The sequence below is a fragment of the Mustela putorius genome, unplaced genomic scaffold (genome assembly GCF_011764305.1).
Source record: "Mustela putorius furo isolate JIRA1106 unplaced genomic scaffold, ASM1176430v1.1 tig00000095_pilon_pilon_pilon, whole genome shotgun sequence".
In the NCBI taxonomy this organism is placed as follows: Eukaryota; Metazoa; Chordata; class Mammalia; order Carnivora; family Mustelidae; genus Mustela; species Mustela putorius.
In genome coordinates this window covers 20,862,492-20,885,000 of record NW_025421280.1, presented here as the reverse complement: position 1 = coordinate 20,885,000, position 22,509 = coordinate 20,862,492, and the positions used below count along the sequence as shown (strand labels likewise).

Here is a 22,509-nt window from a genome sequence, read left to right as displayed (position 1 = left end):
GCTTCATCAAGTTAAAAAGTTTCTGCACAGTGAAGGAAACAATCAACAAAACTAAAAGGCAGCCTTCAGAATGGGAGAAGATATTTGCAAATGACATATCTGATAAAGGGTTAGTATCTAAAATCTATAAAGAACTTAGCAAACCCAACACCCAAAAAATGAATAATCCAATTAAGAAATGGGCAGAAGACATGAACAGACATTTTTCCAAAGAAGACATCTAGATGTGCATGAAAAGATGCACATCCTCACTCATCATCAGGGAAATATAAATTAAAAACTACAAATGAGATATCACCTCAAAACAGTCAGAATGGCTAAAATCGGCAACACAAGAAACAACAGGTGTTGGCTAAGATGTGAAGGAAGAGGAACACTCATAACACTGTTGGTGGGAATACAAACCTGTGCTGCCACTCTGCAACAGTATGGAATTTCCTCAAAAAGTTAAAAATAGAGGGCACCTGGGTGGCTCAGTGGGTTAAGCCGCTGCCTTCGGCTCGGGTAATGATCTCAGGGTCCTGGGATCGAGGCCCGCATCGGGCTCTCTGCTCAGCGGGGAGCCTGCTTCCCTCTCTCTCTCTCTGCCTGCCTCTCCATCTACTTGTGATTTCTCTCTGTCAAGTAAATAAATTAAAAAAAAAGTTAAAAATAGAACTACCCTATGACCCAGCAATTGCATTACTAGGTTTTTACCCAGAGGATACAAAAATACTGATTCAGAGGGGCACATACACCTTGATGTTTATAGCAGCATGATCAACAATGGCCAAATTATGGAAAGAACCTAAATGTCCATTGACTGATGAATGGATAAATATATGCAATGGAATATTATTCAGCCATAAAAAGGAATAAAGTCTTGCCATTTGCAACAACATGGATGGAGCTAGACTGTGTTGTGCTAAATTAAGTAAGTCAATCAGAGGAAGACAAATACCGATTGACTTCATTCATATGTGGAATTTAAGAAAACAAAACAGATAAACATAAGGGGAAAAAATAGAGAGGGAGGTGAACCATAAGACTCTTAACTATAAAGAATAATCTAAGGATTGCTGGAGGAGAGGGGTAGGTTGTGGGCAAAATGGGTGATGGATATTAAGGAGGGCACTTGTGGTGATGAGCACTGGGTGTTATATGTAAATAATGAGTCATTAAATTTTACTCCTGAAACTGATATTACACTCTATGTTAACTAACTAGAATTTAAATAAAAACTTGAAACATGAAAAAAGTTACTATTGCTAATATAATTGGCTAATGGATATACAATATAAAAACATATAAATTAGAACATCTAAAACATAAAGGAGGAAGGGTTGAGTAAAAGGGTAGAGATTTTGTATGGGGTTGCAGTTAAGTTCTAATTATCCTAAAATAGATTGTTACAGCTATAAGATGTTTTATGTAACATCATATAACATCTCATGTAACCAGAAAGCAAAAACCTACATTAGATACATGTGAAATAAAGAGAAGGGAATCAAAGCATACCACTGTGGAAAATCATCAATTCACAAAGAAAGACAGCAAGAGAGGAGGACAGGAATGAAGGAACTATAAAAAGAGCCAATAACTTTTGGGACTTCATCAAAATCAAAAGCTTCTGCACAGCAAGGGAAACAGTCAACAAAACAAAGAGGCAACCCACGGAATAGGAGAAGATATTTGCAAATGACAGTACAGACAAAAGGTTGATACCCAGGATCTATAATGGACTCCTCAAACTCAACACACACAAAACAGACAATCATATCAAAAAATGGGCAGAAGATATGGACAGACACTTCTCCAATGAAGACATACAAATGGCTATCAGACACGTGAAAAAATGTTCATCATCACTAACCCTCAGGGAGATTCAAATTAAAACCACATTGAAATATCACCTTACACCAGTTAGAACGGCCAAAATTAGCAAGACAGGAAACAACATGTGTTGGAGGGGATGTGGAGAAAGGGGAACCCTCTTCCACTGTTGGTGTGAATGCAAGTTGGTGCAGCCTCTTTGGAGAAGTGTGGGGATTCCTCAAGAAATTAAAAATAGAACTTCTCTATGATCCTGCAATTGCACTACTGAGCATTTACCCCAAAAATACAGATGTCGTGAAAAGAAGGGCCATCTGTACCCCAAAGTTTATAGCAGCAATGGCCAAGGTCGCCAAACTGTGGAAAGAACCAAGATGCCCTTCAACAGACAAGTGGTCCATATACACTATGGAGTATTATGCCTCCATCAGAAAGGATGAATACCCAACTTTTGTAGCAACATGGACAGGACTGGAAGAGATTATGCTGAGTGAAATAAGTCAAGCAGAGAGAGTCAATTGTCATATGCTGAAAAAAAAAAAAAAAAAAGAATACCTACCACTGCCATCCATTCCATTTGAATGGAGTATCTTTTTTCTCATCCATTTACTCTCATCCTATGTGTGTCCTCAAAGCTAAAGTAAGTCTGTTGTAAGTAACATATTCTTGGATCATTTCTTAATCTATTTAGCCACTCTATGTCCTTGATTGAAAATTTAATCCATTTACCTTTAAAGTAATTATTGATAGGGAAGGATTCATTATTACCACTTACAAAAACTGTTTTCTGAAAAAAGTTGGTTTTCTGGCTCTTTTTTTAAAAAAATTATTCTTTTTTTTATTTATTTTCAGCAAAACAGTATTCATTATTTTTGCACCACACCCAGTGCTCCATGCAATCCATGCCCTCTCTAATACTCACCACCTGGTACCCCGACCTCCCACCCCCCTGCCACTTCAAACCCCTCAGATTGTTTTTCAGAGTCCATAGTTTCTCATGGTTCACCTCCCCTTCCAATTTCCCTCAACTCCCTTCTCCTCTCTAACTCCCCTTGTCCTCCATGCTATTTGTTATGCTCCACAAATAAGTGAAACCATATGATAATTGACTCTCTCTGCTTGACTTATTTCACTCAGCATAATCTCTTCCAGTCCTGTCCATGTTGCTACAAAAGTTGGGTATTCATCCTTTCTGATGGAGGCATAATACTCCATAGTGTATATGGAAGTGGTAGATATTCTTTATCAGACAAAATAGACTTTCAGTCAAAAGCTGTAATGAGACAAATAATGTGATTATATAATGACAAAACGGTCAGCTCATTAAGAGCATAAGACAGATATAAATGTATATGCCCCTAGCTTCAGAGCACCTAAATATAGAAAGCAAATATTAACAAAACTAAAGGGAGAAATAGACAGCAATACAATAATAGTAGGGTCATCAATGGCCCACTTTCAATACTGGATAGATAATCCAGACAGAAAATCAATAAAGCCACATTAGACTTGACTTAGGTTCCTGTACTTAGGATCTAATGGACCTAAGACACATATACAGAATATTCCATCCTAAAGCAGAGTAGGACATACATTGCACATGGACAATCTCCAGGATAGATCAACATTAGGCCACAAGATAAGTATAAACAAATTTAAGAAGATTAAAATAATATGAAATACTTTTTCTTATGACAATGATTTAAAACTAGAAATCATATCTTCTGCCCATTTTTTTTTTTAATGTGATTGTCTGTTTTGTGTGTGTTGAGTTTGAGGAGTTCTTTATAGATCCTGGATATCAACCTTTTGTCTGTACTGTCATTTGCAAATATATTCTCCCATTCCATGGGTTGCCTCTTTGTTTTGTTGACTGTTTACTTTGCTGTGCAGAAGCTTTTGATCTTGATGAAGTCCCTAAAGTTCATCTTTGCTTTTGTTTCCTTTGCCTTTGGAGACATGTCTTGAAAGAGGAGAAGAGGTTACTGCGTATGTTCTCCTTTAGGATTCTGATGGATTCCTGTCTCACATTGAGCTCTTTTATCCATTTTGAGTTTATCTTTGTGTACGGTGTAAGAGAATGGTCAAGTTTCATTTTTCTGCATATAGCTGCCCAGTTTTCCCAGCACCATTTATTGAAGAGACTGTCTTTTTTCCACTGTATATTTTTTCCTGTTTTGTCAAAGATTATTTGCCCATAGAGTTTAAGGTCCATATCTGGGCTCTCTACCCTGTTCCTCTGGTCTATGTGTCTGTTTTTATGCCAGTACCATGCTGTCTTGGTGATCACAGCTTTGTAATAAAGCTTGAAATCAGATAACGTGATGCCCCCATTTTATTTTTGTTTTTCAACATTTCCAAAACTAGAAATCAATAATAGGAAGAAAGCTGGAAAATTCACAAATATGTGAAAATTAAACACCACACTCCTAAATAACCAGTGGGGCATGGAAGAAATCAAAAGGGAAATTTTTTAAAAATCTTGAAACAAAAAATGGAAACACAACATACTAACACTTATCAAACATTAAATAAATTTAAAAATAAAGCAGTCCTAAGGTGAACGTTTATAGTAATAAATGCTTACATTAAGAAAAATCTCAAGTAACTGATTTTTGTACCTCAAAGAACTAGAAAAATAAACTAAGTCCAAATTTAGCAGAAGGAAGGAGGTGATTCAGTCCAAATTTAGCAGAAGGAAGGAGATAAAGCTCTGCTAAAAATATAGAAAATGAACAGAAAAGCAATAGAAAAGATTAAGGAAGGAAACTAAGAATTGGGTTTTTTAAAAAGATAGAATTGTCAAACCTTTAGCTAGACTTGCCAAGAAAAAAGAACTCAAGTAAATGAAATTATAGATAAAAGAGGACATTACAACTGATACAACAAATATAAATGATAATAAGAGACTAGTGTGAATAATTATATGTCAACAAATTGGGCAATCTAGATGAAGCATACAACCTACCAAGACTAAATCAAGAAGAAATAGAAAGGCTGAACAGACTATTAACAAGTAAGTAGGGTGACTCAGTAACCAAAAACTTCCCAACAAAGAAAAGCTGAGGATAAAATGGCTTCATGGGTGACCTTTGTCACCATTGAACATTTAAGAAGAATGAATACTAGTCCTTTTCAGAGTCTTCCAAAAAATTGAAGAGGAGGGAATATTCCCAGACTTATTTTACAAGGCTAGCATTTTCCTGATACCAAAAGTCAGATAAGGACACTAAACTGGAGGATTACTGAAGGAAGGGGTGGGGGGTTGGAGTAACTGGATAATTGCTATTAAGGAGGGCATGTGTTGTGATGAGCACTGGATGTTATAGGCAATTAATGAATTGCCTATAACAATTAATGAATCACTGAACACTCAAAAGCTAATGATTGCTATACGTTGACTAACTGAACATAATTTTTTTAAAAAATCTACAGACCGGGGCGCCTGGGTGGCTCAGTGGATTAAGCCTCTGCCTTCGGCTCAGGTCATGATCTCAGTGTCTTTGGATCGAGCCCCGCATCGGGCTCTTTGCTCAGCGGGAGCCTGCTTCTCTCTCTCTCTCTCTCTCTCTCTCTCTGCCTGACTCTCCGCCTACTTGTGATTTCTCTCTCTGTCAAATAAATAAATAAAATCTTTTAAAAAAAAATCTACAGACCAATAATTCTGATGAATAGAGATGCAAAATTCTCAACAAAATACTAGCAAATCAAATTCAATAGCTCATTAGAGGTATCATACACCATGAACAAGTGGGATTTATTTCCGAATTTCAAGGATTGTTCAGCATAAAGGTGATGATACATCATATAAATGGAATGGTAAATTGAAACCATATGATCATTTCAATAGATGCAGAAAAAGCACTTGACAGAATTCAACATCCTTTCATGATAAAAACCTCAACAAAATGAGCATCTGGGTGGTGCAGTTGGTTGAGTGCCCAACTGTTGGTTTCAGTTCATGTTGTGATATCAGTGTTATGAGATCAAGCCCCAAATTGGGCTCCGTTCTCAACACACAGAGTCTGCTCAGGACTCTCTTTCCCTCTTCCTCTTCCCCTTACCACCCCCATCTCTCTCCCTCTCTCTCTCTAAAATAAATCTTAAAAAACAGAAGCTCTCAACAAAATGGACACAGAAGCTACATACCTCAACATGATAAAGACGACTGTGACAAGTCCACAGTTGACATCATGCTCAACAGTGAAATGTTGGAAGCTTTTCCTCTAACATCAAAACCAGACAAGGGTACCTAATCTCACCATTCCTTTTCAACATAGTATTAGAAGTTTTAGCCAGAGTGATTAGGCAAGAAGAAAAAGAAAAGCCATCCAAATTGGTAAGGGAGAAGTAAAATTGTTTCTATCTGCATATGACATGACCTTATATAGAGAAAATCTGGAAGCTTCTCCCCTCAAACTGCTAACTAATGAATTCAGTAAAGTTTCAGAATACAGAATCAACATGCAAAAGTTAACTGGGTGGGGAGTCGGGTGAAACTGGTGGTAGGTATTATGGAGGGCATGTATTACATGGAGCACTGGGTGTGGTGCCTAAACAATGAATTCTGTAACATTGAAAAGAAATAAAATTTTTTAAAAAGTTAATTGCAAAAGTCAGAATATACTAACAATGAACTATCTGAAAAAGAAATAAAACAGTCCCATTTACAATAGCATCAAAAACAATAAAATACTTAGGAATAATTTAATCAAGGACATGAAAGAGCTATACACTAAAAATTGTGACGTTGGTGAAAGACATTAAAGAAGACACAAGTAAATGGAAAGCTATCCCATGTTTATGAATTAGAAGAATTAATATTCTTTTTTTTTCAAAGATTGTATTTATTTATTTGACAGAGAGAGAGATCAAAAGTAGGCAGAGAGAGGAGGCGAAGCAGGCTCCCCGCTGAGCAGAGAGCCCAATGCAGGGCTCAATCCCAGGACCCTGAGATCATGACCTGAGCCGAAGACAGAGGCTTAACCCACTGAGCCACCCAGGCGCCTGAAAAATTAATATTCTTAAAATGTCCATACTGCATAAAGCCATGGATAGACTCAATACAATCCTTTTCAAAATGCCAGTGGGATTTTCCAGAAATAGAAAAAACAATCCTAAAATTCAATGGAACTACAATATACCTTGTATAGCCAACCAGTCTTGAGAAAGAACAAAGCTGGAGGTATCACACTTTCTGATTTCAAGCTATATTATAAATGTATAGTAATCAAAACAGTGTGCAAAACAAAACAAAACCATTGTGGTACTGGCATTAAAATAGGTGCACAGACCAATGGAACAGAACTGAGACCCCCAGTAGTAAACCCACACATATATGGTGAACTAATATTTGACAGGAACATTAATAATATTCAATGAGGAAAGGATAGTCTCTTCAGTAAATGTTGGGAAAATTGGATATTCACATGCAGAAGAATGAAATTGTACCTCTGTCTTACAACCACTCACAAAAATTAACTATAAATGGATTAAATATTAGACCTGAAACTGTAATCTCTCAGAAGAAAACAGAGCAAAGCTGCTTGACATTGGTGTTGGTGATATTTTTTTGAATATGACACCAAGAGCACATCAGTGAAAGCGAAAATCAACAAGTGAGACAACATTAAAACAAAGTCGATTCTGTACAGCAAAAGAAACAATCAACAAAATGACAAATCAACCTACAGGATAGAAGAAAATATTCACAAACCACAAAGGTGACAAAGAGTTAATATCCAAAATACGTAAGGAACTCCTAAAGTTCAAGAGTAAGAAACCAAATAATCTGATTTTTGAAATGGTCAGAGGATTTGACATTTTTCTAAAGAATAAATGAAAAGGTATTCAGTATCGCCAGTCATTTAGGAAGTGCAAATCAAAACCACAATCAAATATTACCTCACACCTGTTAGAGTGCCTGTCATCAGAAAGATAGGAGGTACAAACTTCCAGTTATAAATAATTCATGGAGTGGAAAGTACAGCATAGGGAATATAGTCAATAATATTGTAATAATATCAAATGGTGGCAGATGGTGTCTACACTTAACTGTGGTGAACATTAGATAACATACAGTATTGTATAGTATTATTGTACTCCTGAAACTAATATAACAATGTATGTCAATTATATTATACTGATCAAAAATAAAAGAGAAAGTGTTTTTAAAAGATGAGATAAATAGTGGCAAGGATATATAGAAAAGAGAACTCCTGTGGCATCTGGGTGGCTCAGTCAGTTGAGCGACCCACCTACGATTTCTGCTCAGGTCATGATCTCAGGGTCTTGAGGTTGAGCCCCAGATCATCAGGCTCCATACTCAATGAGGAGTCTGTTTAAGATTCTCCCCCTCTGCCTCTCCCCCAACTTGAACTCACTCACTCTCTCTCTAAAATAAATTTATCTTTAAAAAAAAAAAAGAGAGAACTCTTGTGCACTATTGTTGGAAATACAAATTTGTACGGTCACTATAAAAAGCAGAATGGAGATTCCTCAAAAAAAAAAAAAGAATAGAAAATAGAACTACCATATGATCCAGCAATTCTACTTCTGGGTATATATCAAAGGAATTGAAATCAGGATCTCAAAGAGATAGCTATACTTCCTTGTGCATTGCAGTATTATTCATAATAGCCAAGACATAGAAACAACCAAAGTGTCCATTGATGAATGAATGGATAAATAAAATATGATTATATACAATGGAATATTAATCATCCATAGTAAAGACAGAAATACTGCCATTTGTGACAACATGGATAAAACTTGAGAGCATTATACTAAGTGAAATAAGTCAGAGAATGGCATATACTTATGATCTCACTTATATGTGAAATCTAAAAAAGCTGAACTCATTAAAAACAAAGAGTAAGTTGGGAGTTGCCAGGGGCAGGGGAGTAGGGGGAGTGAGGAGATACTAGTTGTAAGAGGATTTACGTTCTGGGATCTAATGTGAAGCATGGTGACTATAGTTAACAGTAGTGTATTTTGTACTTGAAAGTTGTTAAAAAAAAAAAAAAAGGAGATCTTGAACATTCTCACCATGCCAATAACAGAAAGGTAATTATGTCAGACAAAAGATGTATTAACTAACCTTATTGTGGTACTCATTTTGCAACATTTTAAGTGTAAAAAATCATCATGTTGTGCACCTTACACTTATATAATATTATATGTCAATTATATCTCAGTGAAGCTGGGGGGAAAAAACCTTTCCCAGAACATAGATATGAGTGTCCAGAGTGAAAGGGCCCAATAAGTATTTAGCACTTAATTATGAAACTTCAGCTCACTAAAGCTGAATGTTTCCAGCAAGAGAAATAGGTCACCTACTAAGGATTTGTCATAAGAATAGCATCTGTCTTCTTAATAGCAACATTGAAAACTAAAAAATAATGAAATATTGCCTTTAAAATTCTGAGGGAAAATAAAATTTGACCTAGAATTCTATTTTTATTCAACCACATTCTCAATCAAATGGGATAGTAGCCTAAAGAAAATTCTGGTCATTCCAATTATCAAAACAAAAAGCCTCTTTAAACCTTTTTTCAGGAAACTACTGAAGGATAAATTTGTTTAAAATGAGGGAGTAAACCAAAAGAGGCTATATGTGCCATCCAGGAAAGGCACTGTGACTCAAGGAGAGGCACAAAGAATTAGGATTCCGTTGGAGGGTAATAGGCCTAGAGAGTAAGTTGTTCTGATGAGAGCACAAGGGCAGCCAGGAAGCCTCTCCAGGAGAAAAAAGACTTCAGAGAATATGTGGTAGTTTTACCATATGGAGAATGTTTTTGAAAGGTTTTTTTTTTTTTTAAAGGTATTTTATAGAGCTTTGGAAGACATAAGAGGAGTATAATTTAAATAAAATTAAGATTCCTAAAACAAAAGCAGAAGGTAGTAGAAGAAAGGAAATATAATTGAAGTACACTATTTGGTCCATCAGTAAACAATATTTATTTTTAAATATTTTATTTATTTGAGAGAGAAAGACAGAGATAACAATAGAGAGCACATGTTGGGAGAAGAGGGAAAAGCAGGCTCCCAGTTGAGCAGAGAGCCTGATGTGGGGCTCGATCCCAGGACCCTGAGATCATGACCTGAGCTGAAGGCAGATGGTCAACAGATGGAACCAGCCAGCTCTCCCTCAATAAACAATATTTAAAAGTTACAATCTTATAAATAAGGTGTTGTTGTTGTTGTTGTTGTTTGCATTCAAACACAACTTTTTCTTTTTTGGTCTGTTCTTTTTTTTTTTTTTTCTTTTTATCTCTTTCCAGTGTTCAGAATTCATTGTTTATGCACCACACCCAGTTCTCCATGCAATATGTGCCCTCCATAATATCCACCACCTGGCTCCCCCAACCTACCACCCCTCTCCCTTCCAAAATCCTCAGTTTGTTTCTACAGTCTCTCATGGTTCGTCTCCCCCTCCGATTTCCCCCAACTCAATTCTCCTCTCCATGTCCCCATGGCCTCCATGTTAACCCATCTCCATAAGTTTTAACCAAAACTTGTGAGGTATTAGGAAAGTAGAAGGTATTAGGAAAGGGAAATGGATATAAACAGATGTTAAGATCCTCAGCTGCCATTATAAAAAGCAAATAGATAAATCTAAAACTGCATAAGAAGAAAGCAATATAAATGTGACATTTAGAAATACTTGATAAATTTTAGGAAAAAATTATAAAGAGTTGAAAGTACTTATCTCTAGGAAATAGTACAGGTTAAATATAGGACCAGTAATTTTATTGCAAGACTTTTAGCGTTATTTAACTTTTAATACTATGTGCTTATATTACTTTTAATACATTTAAATGTTAATTTTATTTTTTTTTTTTTTTTTTTTTTAAAGATTTTATTTATTTATTTGACAGACAGAGATCACAAGTAGGCAGAGAGGCAGGCAGAGAGAGAGAGAGAGGAGGAAGCAGGCTCTCTGCTCAGCAGAGAGCCCGATGTGGGGCTCGATCCCAGGACCCTGGGATCATGACCTGAGCCGAAGGCAGAGGCTTTAACCCACTGAGCCACCCAGGCGCCCCTAAATGTTAATTTTAAAAAGTTGACTTATCCAAAAGGCCAAATAAAGTTTCAAGCCCCTTTTTATTTTTTTCATTTCATGCTGATTTTTCTGTCTTTTATCCTATATATATTTGTTTTTAGATAGAAAGAACTGAATAAGGTGAAGAAAAAACAATTTGAAACCAACCTTTTGAAAGTCCACAAATTTATTGAAAACCACTTATTTTTATGTTAATTTGCATATGATAAATGCACAGTAAGTGTCTGAGTTAATTCTTAAAGTTATCAACAAGTTTCAGAGGAATAACCTTTTGGAGCCTTTTTGTATTAACACTTAAGTCTATTACTGGAGATTACAAAGACTCCATGTGAAACTTTATGATTTTAATACTCTTTGTCACTCATTTTACATGAAAACTTAATGAATAGAATTATACCTCAAGCTTACATTTAGAGCATGTTGTTTTTCCTAAAAAACAAAACAAAACAAAAAAACAAACAAAAAACCACCAACCAATCCCCTGTGCAAGTACTGAGTGGTAATAATTGATTAAAAAAAAAAACTCTTTAAATGCACAAATGGATTTCCTCTTCTATATGACAAGAATCAGAGGAAGCCTGTAACGCTCCTCAACTCTTTATTTTTTATTTATTTTCAGCATAACAGTATTCATTATTTTTGCACCATACCCAGTGCTCTATGCAATCCGTGCCCTCTCTAATACCCACCACCTGGTTCACCTGCTCCTCAACTCTTGCTTCTGCTTAATAACATGTCCAAATCCACTTTCAGCAACAGAGAATTAGTGCTACCCAAACTAGAAAGCATTTTGAATGGCAACAACAAAGCATTTATGTTAATTGTAATTAGCTATGCCTCTTTGGAGAATATAGACAACTTGAAGATTATATAAAAGCTTCTAATTTATGGAAAGATCTAACAGAGCACTCACATTATAACCTCCTGTTATGCTATTATTTTTATACATGAGCATGTGTTGGGAATAATGTTAGTCTGTTATCTTCTAGTGCTGATTAATATTTTTATTAGATCAATGTTTGTACTTCCATTTCTGGACTTAAATCAATTGATTGGATTATTTACTAACAATGAAGTATCATTTTATTAGTGATCCTGGCTTGATATATCTTATATTCCCTTGTAAGACCCACAACACTTAATGCAATTCTAAACATACATAGCAGGCAATTAAATGTGTTATTCAGGTGAATAGAATATCTAAAGTTGTAGGGTTTCTTTTTTCCATATTGTTAGACTTATGTAGATTGAATGAACCAGAGACTTAAAAGGGATGAAAATGCTTTTTGTGTAGGGGAAATTTGGCATTACTACAGTAAAGCAGTGTATACATTTTTAAAATTTTTTTAATGAGAAAGGAAAATTTATTCCAAATTTATTCCAAACATAAAGGACACAAAAGCAGTTGTAACAGAATATTTTGTTTAATTATCTGGTAATAAATGAGAAAACTTGGATAAAATAAACTTGGATAAAAAGATAAGTTACCAGTATTAACAGAAATACAGATTTAAAAGAAAGAAGTGTTAATATTGGGGCACCTGAGTGGCTCAGTCAGTTGGGCATCTGCCTTTTGCCCAGATCATGATCCAAGGGTCCTGGGATCAGGTCCCACATCGGGCTCCCTGCTTAGCAGGGAGCCTCCTTCTCCCTCTCCCTCTGCCTACTACTCTGCCTGCTGTGCTCTCTCTCTGTCAAATAAAAAGAATCTTTAAAAAAAAAAAAAGAAGTATTAGTATTTGGTTGGCCAGACAGATAGACAGACAGAAATCTGGCCTGTCAAATATTTTATATATACTCACAAAGGTCTTTGAATACTATGAAGTTTATAACCAGGAGACAAATTACTGAATGATTAGGTAATCACATCTTTAGCTCTAATACATTTGGCCATATTTTTTTCCACAACGATTATATATACTCACACTAGCAATGTCCATGCAATTTTTAACTAATTTATATTTGATGTACATTGTAAATTGCCTGATGTACTTAGGATATAAAGATGATTAAGATAGGGTTTTTTGCTCCCTGGGAGGGCAGTCTCGAGTTGGGTAGCAAACATGGAGATAATACAGAGGAACGTATCAGCTAGCCAGCTGATGCTGCCTGGTAACAAGGAAGTGGTTTCTCCTTATAGTGCCATAAGAGACGTTCCAGAATACCAGTTTTGGTGCCTTTCTTTGGCCACCCATGCGGTGCACTTTTAAACTGGCTTGAAAGTTCTCCTCAAATTTGATGCTTCTGAAATCTAGAATGACATTTGTTATTGTCAAAAGGGATGTTTTATAATGAAATTAGCTGTAAACTCCTATATATAGTTATAATTGAACATTTATGTTTAAGATTGGTAGTTCATTTTTAAGAGTTAATCAGCAAATCTGCTTGAGAAGAATGACTTAATGCAACCCCTAAAAGTAAAATAAAACAATGGAAAGCATTTTAGGCCAGTAGGATATGGGTCGGTAAACTGTAGAAAACTTGATTTTTTTTTTTGAAAGCTTGATTTTTTAAAAGCTTTTTTGTATGTATACATTCTGTGTGATGATTTCCTGAGCTGGTGGAGGCCTATTTTATTATATTTAATATATATCATGGGAACAAATAGTCCTATGAATGAACATTAACAGTCAATAATAATTAACTAATATAGCTAAAAATACACATGAATATTTAATAATTAGCAAATACAACTAGTAAGATGCATTTAAATTAATATTTAATTGTATTCAGTTTTCCAAATACACACATTTAACCCTAAATAAAATTAAGGAGGGAATGTGATGTGATGAGCACTGTGTGTTATATGCAACTAGTAATCATTAAACCCTATCATGAAAACTAATGATGTACTATGTGTTGGCTAATTGAATTTAAATTAAAAAAAATTTACCTATTTTTCTACTGATGGACATTTACGTTATTTTTACTTTGGGGCTTTTACGAATAAAACTGTTATGAAAATTGGGTACAAGAAAAAAAAGAAATGAAACCATTCTACTCAGCAGCCATCCTTCCTACCCATGTGATATAGACCAGCTCACCAAATGAGTGCTATTTCACACTTCTGAAGCCCAAAGGGAGCAGATAGAAACTCTCATTGTTGAGTTTACCAAGACTAGGGACTGCACTGTTGTGAACCCACAATTCTTCTTGGCCAGGGTTTTCTTCTAAATATGACTGACTTTTCTATAATAACTACTTCTAAAGAAGAATATCAATAACAATAAAATAAGAATGATCAGCCACTTAAAATATGATAGGTTCCGTGGCAGGTTAATCTGCACAAAAGCCTGTGAGGTTAAATTCAGTACAAAACGTTATCCTTACTTTATAGATGAGCAAACACAAAGGTGAGTCAAGATTTAAAACCAAGTGTCCTGACTTCTGCACTTAGGTCCCAAACTAATGTATCATGCTGCTTTCCATTAAGTAATTTAAGCCTCACAATAACTCTGTGAGGAAGACAATAAAAGCTTTATGTCGAGTTTTATAGCTGAGGAAACTGTCTTTTGCAGAGACTAAGCAGTTTATCTGATTTCACGACTCATTTGTATGTTGCTAGGATTGGAATCTGCTTCTTCTAACATCAGCCAGCAGCAAAGGAACAGCATGTTTGGGTTTAAAGACTATACATCCTCCAGTGTAGAGAGCCTAAAGAAGCTGGATCTCAAGGCTTGGGATGTGGTAGAGGGTGTGGAGAGGACAGTGACAAAGCACAGATCCAGAGGGAGCACCTGTGACTTAGCTGGGGCTTTGAGCTGGTGAGGCTTGAGTTACAATCTAGGCTTGGCCACCTTCTTGCTGTATGAGCTTCAGCACATCACTTCCTTATACCCCACTTTAGTTGCTTCCATTAAATACAAATAGCATTGTTCTAAAAATGTTATCAGACTTAAGTGAGAACATATATATAAAAGACTGCAGAATGCCTCGCATATAGAGGGTGCTTCATAAAAGTTAGTTTCCTTCCCAGGTGAGTGAATTTTTCTTTCTTTCTTTCCACAGCACTTATCTAGCCGGCAGAGTGTCCAGCAAAGCACATCCCAGGTAAGCAACCTAACTAGGCCTCCAAGTCTTTTCCCTCGGCACAGCATGGGGTGGTCACAGCATGGGGATGCCAACAGGCAGTGATGATCACCACGGACATCTTGATTGTGTGATGCCTTTCATCTAAATAACCCTGACCTCCAAGCAGATTTGGCCAGTCTTCCCTCATTCCTCTGTGCAAATTTACATAAGCACAATTGAAATAACATAGACTAGGAGACTGAAATGAATCCGTCTGGGAGAAAGTAAAAGTGTCATTTAGAATGGTGTCTGTTACCATCTAACACTGTAAATCAAGTGCATCAGGGTGACATCTCCAAGTAATAACTTTGAATTTAAAAGTTCATGGAGAATTTAGAAGTTTGTGACCTGGTGAAGATATTAAGTTCACTCCTAAGTTGGAATTACCGTTCCCATAGCTCCTTCACTCAGTTTACTTCTCCCAGCTACATATTTGCCTGTCTCAAACCAAACATATGGACACAGCACTCCCCTACTAGCAGAGAAGACACCTTCTGTCTCTCTTACATGATCCCCTTTGATAGTAGAAGGAGAGTTAGTCATTTAGTTTTCATTTTATTTCTGGTCAGTATAGTAAGTAACTAAAATATTTACTGGGTTTTTTTTTTCACCTTTCTCTTTAGGTAGATACAATGCGCCCACGTCATGGGGAAACCTGTCGGATGCCAGTGCCACACCACTTCTTCCTCAGCCTGAAGAGTTTCACCTACAATACTATTGGGGAAGACACTGATGTCTTCTTTTCCTTATATGATATGAGAGAAGGCAAGCAGATCAGGTAAAAGTTACTAGAAATTGTGGTGAGGTGGAGATTATGGAAGGATGATATTACCTGGGTCCTAAGCGTCTCTGGCCTTCAGGGAAGATAGATGCACAGAGAAGGAAAAACAAGATAAAGTAACTTCTTACCTAGCTGGGAGTTTTGCCTCAAATCCCAGTGTACCTTAAAGTCACATGTGGCCTCTTTTTTATGCCTATTTCCACATGGAAGTTCAAATTCCAGTCTTGGCTGTCACCACCTCAGGGAAAGAAAAGGATGCATCTTTTCAGTGCCAGAGAAAATGCATAGGAGAAACACAGAACAAAGCAAATTCAACAGAGAGGCCCCGCTCTATAATGCAGGACGACCTGGGCCCTGCCTTGTTGTATGTGAAGGAGAGGGTTCACAGGGAAATAGGCTAATGATGTCCGCCTGTCTGAGAGCAGTCTCAGCCCTCAGTGCCTTTCCAGCCCTACAAAGGGGAGAGCTTCTTCTGGACAGAAAGGAAGGTCGGTCTGACGCCTTCATTCCTGTTTGTCCTGGGTTGGAAGAGAGGCCACAGAATGGGGCTCAGAGGTAGTAGACCATGTATCTTGGCAGAGCAATGAGGCCTTTAAACATGAACAACTGCGGGGTGGGGAGCAGTCAAGGAGACACTCTGGGCTTCACTTTCTCTACAAGCCAGCAGAGCTTTGATGGGGTGAGATGACAGTATAGCCAATTTTAGGGAGTCCAGAGAGTTCTCTGATTCTCTTCTACTTGGGGCAGAGAGAAAATAAATTTGGAGATACTTTTATATTGCCTAGAAGCTTCCTTTATTCAGAGTGCTTTACAGGTCTTTTATTTACTTATTTATTTTTACTTAAAATTTGAAAACAGCTGTTCCATTTTTCCAGTTGCATGGTATACATAGGAAAATTAAAAATGGAAGTTATAACAGTGCAAAAGAAAAGGAGTTAATTTGCATGCTCCACGGTACCTCTAATCTTGACCACATAGCCCTGAAAATTAAAGCAACTTGCTTCACTTTGGTGTAGAGCTAAAATGATACCCTCACTGTTGGGGTCATGTGGGTTTTCCTTGTCACTGCCATCTCCCAATATGTGGGTCTAGAAAGACTGTGGGAAAAGACAGCTGTGGCAGGGATGCTAGCTACAGGTGCTGGGCTGTGCGGATGCAGATTCTGGCTGCTATTTTTCCACTAGGCCTGAGGTTCATAAACTTTATTACTTACCTTTGTATGTGGAATAATCCTTTCTGAAGGCTGAATTTTTTGAGACAGTTCAGTAAGTGAAACAGATAAAATAGAAGTACTATACTGTTGGAGAGAAAAGGGAAATAATAGGAATCTCACTATGCGCCTTCCCCCACCCAGTACTGGGTGTAACCACTGAAAGTCCCTGGGTTGTGATATGAAAACCAGAGCACCCTTCTTTCTCATCTTTGAGTGCTAGTGACTGTGTCTTCTCTTTCCATGATCCCAGCACCTCCCACAGTACCTGTGCCCAGTACATGCTTTGTTAGGCTTACTGTACAGAGAAGATCCACGCCCAGCAGAAACACCCCTGCTTTGGTTTGTAATCCATGCAGGATCATCAGTGCATCAGTTGTTTTTTCACTTGGGCTTCTTGTGTATAATTGAGCCTCAAGAAACAATAAAACATTTTTAAAAGAAGAAACATAAAAAACATTTTTTTTCTTAGAGTTGCTGGAAATGTTTTGGTCATTTAAAAATCCCTAGATATTAGAGAACTATACCAGCTTCCCATTCATATAATAAACTTGTAGGGTCCTTAATTGAAAATACCATTTCTTTCTTTAGTTTTAAGAGTGGACTAATACACAGAATTTTAGATCTAGGCTTAATTGATAAGTGTTCCTCCTTCTTTCCATTAGCATTTGTGTAGTTTTATAAGCCCCCCGCCAAATTTTAGTTCATTGAACTGATGATACCAACTATGTTTTCCTAATGATTAGGTATTAAACTGGTGATATATTACTGCCTTGAAGTAGTTACCAGAAATCATGAAAGGCTAGGGATGTATTACATCCCTAACCGACTGTTGATACAGAGACTGTTGACACAGAGCAATCACTGTATCAAACCAAACAGTGCTAGTCTGGTGTTCAGTATTGCCAGGACGCTCTCACCTCTATGCCGGAGAACATGCGTGCGCAGAGGGAGCAGGCTAAAGAGAGGACCAGATGTTCCCGCACTCTGAGTCTCATTGCTGATCCCACAGGCAAACCTAGAGAGGCTCCAGTGAATGACAGCCTGCAAACCCACATAGCACAACCTGATAGATGTTGACTGATGAGTAAGTATTAAACAATTTGCATGAAGGAAGAAGCGGCAGCTGAGAGGGCCTTGGTAGCTGTAACTTTCTGTGACATTTTATCATTCTGTACAGAGTCATAAATATTTAGGCTTGAAATCTAAATCTCTGATTAAGACCTCTCCCCTGAGTTTCAGAGTCTTATTTCCTTTTTCCTACCAGACATGTGCCCTTGGATGTCCCTCAGACGTTTCTATCTCAGCATATCTAAACTCATTTCATTTTTTTTCTCACAAATATACTTCCTTCTATGCTCCTTAAATCAAGTGAAAGGCATTATCATTTGCCCAGAGATGCATGTCATAGATTTCAATGTCCTCTTAGCCTCCTCTCTCTATCTCCTTCCCTTCTCAATTAATCACTCTATCTTACTAACTTCTGTCTCCCAAATATCAGTCAGTTCACTCTCCCTGCACCACTCCTGTCATCACCCCAGATCCTTCACATTTCTCCCCAAATACAGACTCCCTGAATCTACTACCTTCCTACCCTGAGTTACTCTCCACAGCACCACCATACTTACCTTTTAAAAATGCAAACTCTTCACATCAGCTCCCACTTAACCTAAAGCCCTTGTAACTCAGTGTGACATAAAAGGCCCAGGATGATACAATTCTCTTTCTCGAACCTTATTTCCTGCATCTTGATGAGGCCGTTGTCTTTCCCTAAACATGCCTTGCTCTTTCATGCCCCATTACCCTTGCTGGCTTGGTAAACTCCTGTCCATTGAAACTCAACTGTATGAAACCTTCCTTAGTATTTATGAGTATAATCAGGCCCTGAGACTTCATTGTGCCCATGATAACACCCTGCACCTAGCTTTAGTCAATTACTAGATATTAAATTGTAATCATACACATGCATGTAGATTTCCCCCACTGGAATTGGAGCTTTCTTGTGTGTCTTTGTACCATCCCTCCCCACCTCCCACCGCCAGTGCTAAGCACAGAACTTTGGATATTGGAGCATTAAATAAATATTTATTGAGTGAATGAATGAAGAAGTGGTCAAATAACCAGTCCTGTGTGATCAAGAAAATTTTATTTAACTGAGCACGTTAGCAAGTATTTACTAAGAATTTCTAGTTTGTGGGCCCCTGTAATAACTGCTTGGGATTTAGAAGTTAAAAAGGACTGTCCCTCACCTTGAGGAAGTCTGAACAGGCATTACAGGATTTCTAGAAGGTGTGAAACATGTTTTCCTGATTTTAAGAACCCCAGTTAAATGGAAAAATTAGATTAGGGTATATGTCTTACCGACATGCAGCAACACTTTAAGCACAATAAGCAGTCAGGAAAAAACAAACAAAAAATACAACCCTTTAGACAGAAACTTTTTATTAACATGTAATGTATTATTTGCTTTAGGGGTACAGGTCTGTGAATCATCAGTCTTACACATTTTGCAGTACTCATTATAGCACATACCCTCCCCAGTGTCCATCACCCAGCCACCCTCTCCCTCTCTGCCCCACACCCCACTGACCCTCAGTTTGTTTCCTGAGATTAAGAGTCTCTTATGGTTTGTCTCCCTCCCTGTCACTTCTGGTCTCACTTTTTCCCTCCCTACCCCCAATGAACCCCTGCCCTACCTCTCAAATTCCTCATATTAGAGAGATCGTATAATTGTCTTTCTCTGATTGACTTATTTTGCTTAGCCTAATACCCTCTAGTTCCATCCACGTCATAGCAAACGGCAAGATTTTGGGGTTTTGATGGCTGCATAGTATTCCAGTGTGTGTGTGTGTGTGTGTGTGTGTGTGTGTGTGTGTGTGTGTAAAGAAGATGTGGTATATATACCAGATCTTCTTTATCCATTCATCTGTTGATGGACATCTAGGTTCTTTCCATAGTTTGGCTATTGTGGTTAGACAGAAACTTTTATGGAGTTTTTTTTTAAGCTTAAAAAAATGAGCAGTCTTGTCTACATCATTGGTTGTTTTATATTTTTTCCTAATCAATTACATTTTAGATCTTGCTTTATATTTAGGATTAAACTATATAGTTCAGGAAAGAAATATAGTCAGCTTTACCATGTAATAAACTGAGAGAGATTACTTTTCCTGTTATGGTGAGCTAGATCAGTTGTCACCAAGGTTGTGAATTTAATACTCAAAGAACTATTTTTTAAAAAGAAAAAAGAGGGGCACCTAGGTGGCTCAGCGGGTTAAAGCCTCTGCCTTTGGCTCAGGTCATGATCCCAGGGTCCTGGGATCGAGCTCCACATTGGGTTCTCTGCTCAGCAGGGAGTCTGCTTCCTCCTCTCTCTCTGCCTGCCTCTCTGCCTACTTGTGATCTTTGACTTTCAAAAAAATAAAAAAAGAAAAAGAAAAAAGAAGTCAGAGAAGAAGAGGATCTTTGAAAGACTGAGGAGCCAGGCTCTTGGAAAAAGGACTGTAGGAGAAAATGAAAGTAATTGAATTCAAGAGTGTCCAGGATTTAGATAAGGTACTAATTCATTTGTTCAACAGATATTTATTAAGCATCTACTAGCTATTGGGATAGAACCTAGGGATACTGAGGTGAGCAAAAGAAATATCTGCTTGTCTTCTTGGAGCTTATGATCTAGAAAAGAGACCATCTCTTTTCTACTAGAGAAATCACCAAACATGTGATTGCATGAATAAGTATGTAGTTTAAAAAGCCTGATAAGTGCTGTAAAGGGACATCATGCAGAGTGCTCTGAAAGCTCATGTAGATTGGAATGAGGGGAGGCTCTTAGGGCATCCATGTTGAGGCTTAAAGTATGAGCAAACAGAAAGAGTGGATAATGTGATGTAGGCAGAAGAAGGCCTAGATGCAGGGAAAAACTTGGTATATTCAGAAAACTGAATGGCAGTCAGTGTAGCTGGAATGTTGCAAGAGAAGGAAAGGAAATCTCAAGAGGAGATTGAAGAGATAGGCAGGGACCAGATTCTACAGGGCCTTGTAGCCATGAAAGGATTTTGGATTTTATTGGAAGTTCAAGAAGATACTCAAGCACAAAAAGTAGCAAAGGCAAAAGCATGAGTCAGACACAACAAAGATATCAATGTATGTATGCAGGAAATTATGAGGTTATTAGAACTGGGAAGAGGTTTGTACTGGCAGTAAACTCCAGGTCTTGAACCTGTTTCTTATGCATGTTTGCTCACAACCCCTTGAACAAAGAAAGAACTCAGTAAATGTCCAATCAGAAAATGTATTAAAGACAAGATTCAGTAGGTCTAGGGTAGCTCAGAAAACCCTGTACACTGATTTAGATTTGATGCATTAGATAACCCTTATGAATCCTTGAGCAGGGGGATGATGTGAATGACATGTTGAAGGTGATTATTTGAGATTATCACAGTGGTATTATAGAGGTTAAACTAGAAAATAGAGAAGTTAGAAGCTGTTGCAGACATGAAGCGGTAAAGCCCTAGGATAAGGACGCTAGTAGTAAGATTAGAGAAGATAGGACATCGTGTCCTATAAGATTTGGACCCATCTTCATTGCCTTTATAACCTAATTTCCTATCCTTCCCCCATTGATCAATCTAGTTCACAATGGCCTCCTTGCTATTCCCTGAAAATATAACATGTTTTTACTTTAGGCTTTTCTTCACATCTACTGTTTCCTGAATATTCTCATGGTGCTTGCAGCCTCACCTTCCTTGGGTTTTTACTCAAATATCACACTTTCGGGCTTTTCCTAGCCACCTTATCTAGAATTGAAACCACTAGGGGTGCCTCAGTGGCCCAACCCATCAAGAGTCTACCTTCAGCTCAGGTCATGATCTCAAGGTCCTGGAATAGGGCTCCCACACTGGGCTCCCTGCCCAGTGGAGAGTCTATTTCTCCCTCTCCCTCCCCTCACCCATTCATGTTTGCTCTCTCACTCTCTCTCTCTCTCAAAATAAATAAATAAAATTTTTAGAATTGAAATCATCATTACTACCATCTTCCACATACACATCCATATTCTCAGTGTCTCTTCCTTGCTTTATATTTTTCCTTAGCACTTAGCACCATCTAGCATACTAAATAGTTTACATATTTACCTTTTTGTCTGTGTTCCATCACTGGGCTGTAAGCACTATGAGAATAGAGTTTTTTAATCTTATTCACCAGCAAATCCCCTGAACCTAATAGAGTACTGGCATATGGAAGGTACTCAATAATTGTTTGCTGAAAGGATGAGTAGTCTACTAAATGTAACAATAAACTTACTTATTTCTCTTATCACTTTCTCTTTCTATTTCTAAAACCTATAACTCAGTGGTTTTTTTTTTGTTTTATTTTTGTGTTTGTTTTTATTTTTTACCTTGGTGACAAGGAAAAATGGTGCTATAATTATTGAAGCTAGCTGAGTGAAGAAAATAATGAGTTTGGTTTGGGCTATGTTGAGTTTGAAGTGATAGCCAAACAATCGATGGGCCATGTGATAGGAGCATCTGGGATGCAGGTGAGATGTCACAGATGGAGATGAGAATTTTACTGGGAATA

General features: G+C 37.3%; 1 protein-coding gene across 7 annotated transcripts in view; it reads left to right on the top strand.

Moving 5' to 3' along the window:
* The window catches only part of DOCK3 (dedicator of cytokinesis 3), a 561,701-nt gene that overhangs the window by 383,062 nt on the left and 156,130 nt on the right, over positions 1-22,509 (top strand). For all 7 annotated transcript variants that reach the window (XM_045079409.1, XM_045079404.1, XM_045079422.1 and 4 more), the window contains exons 8-9: positions 14,885-14,926; positions 15,571-15,725. In XM_045079409.1, the coding sequence (XP_044935344.1) occupies positions 14,885-14,926; positions 15,571-15,725 (197 nt within the window). The remainder of the gene's footprint in view (positions 1-14,884; positions 14,927-15,570; positions 15,726-22,509) is intronic.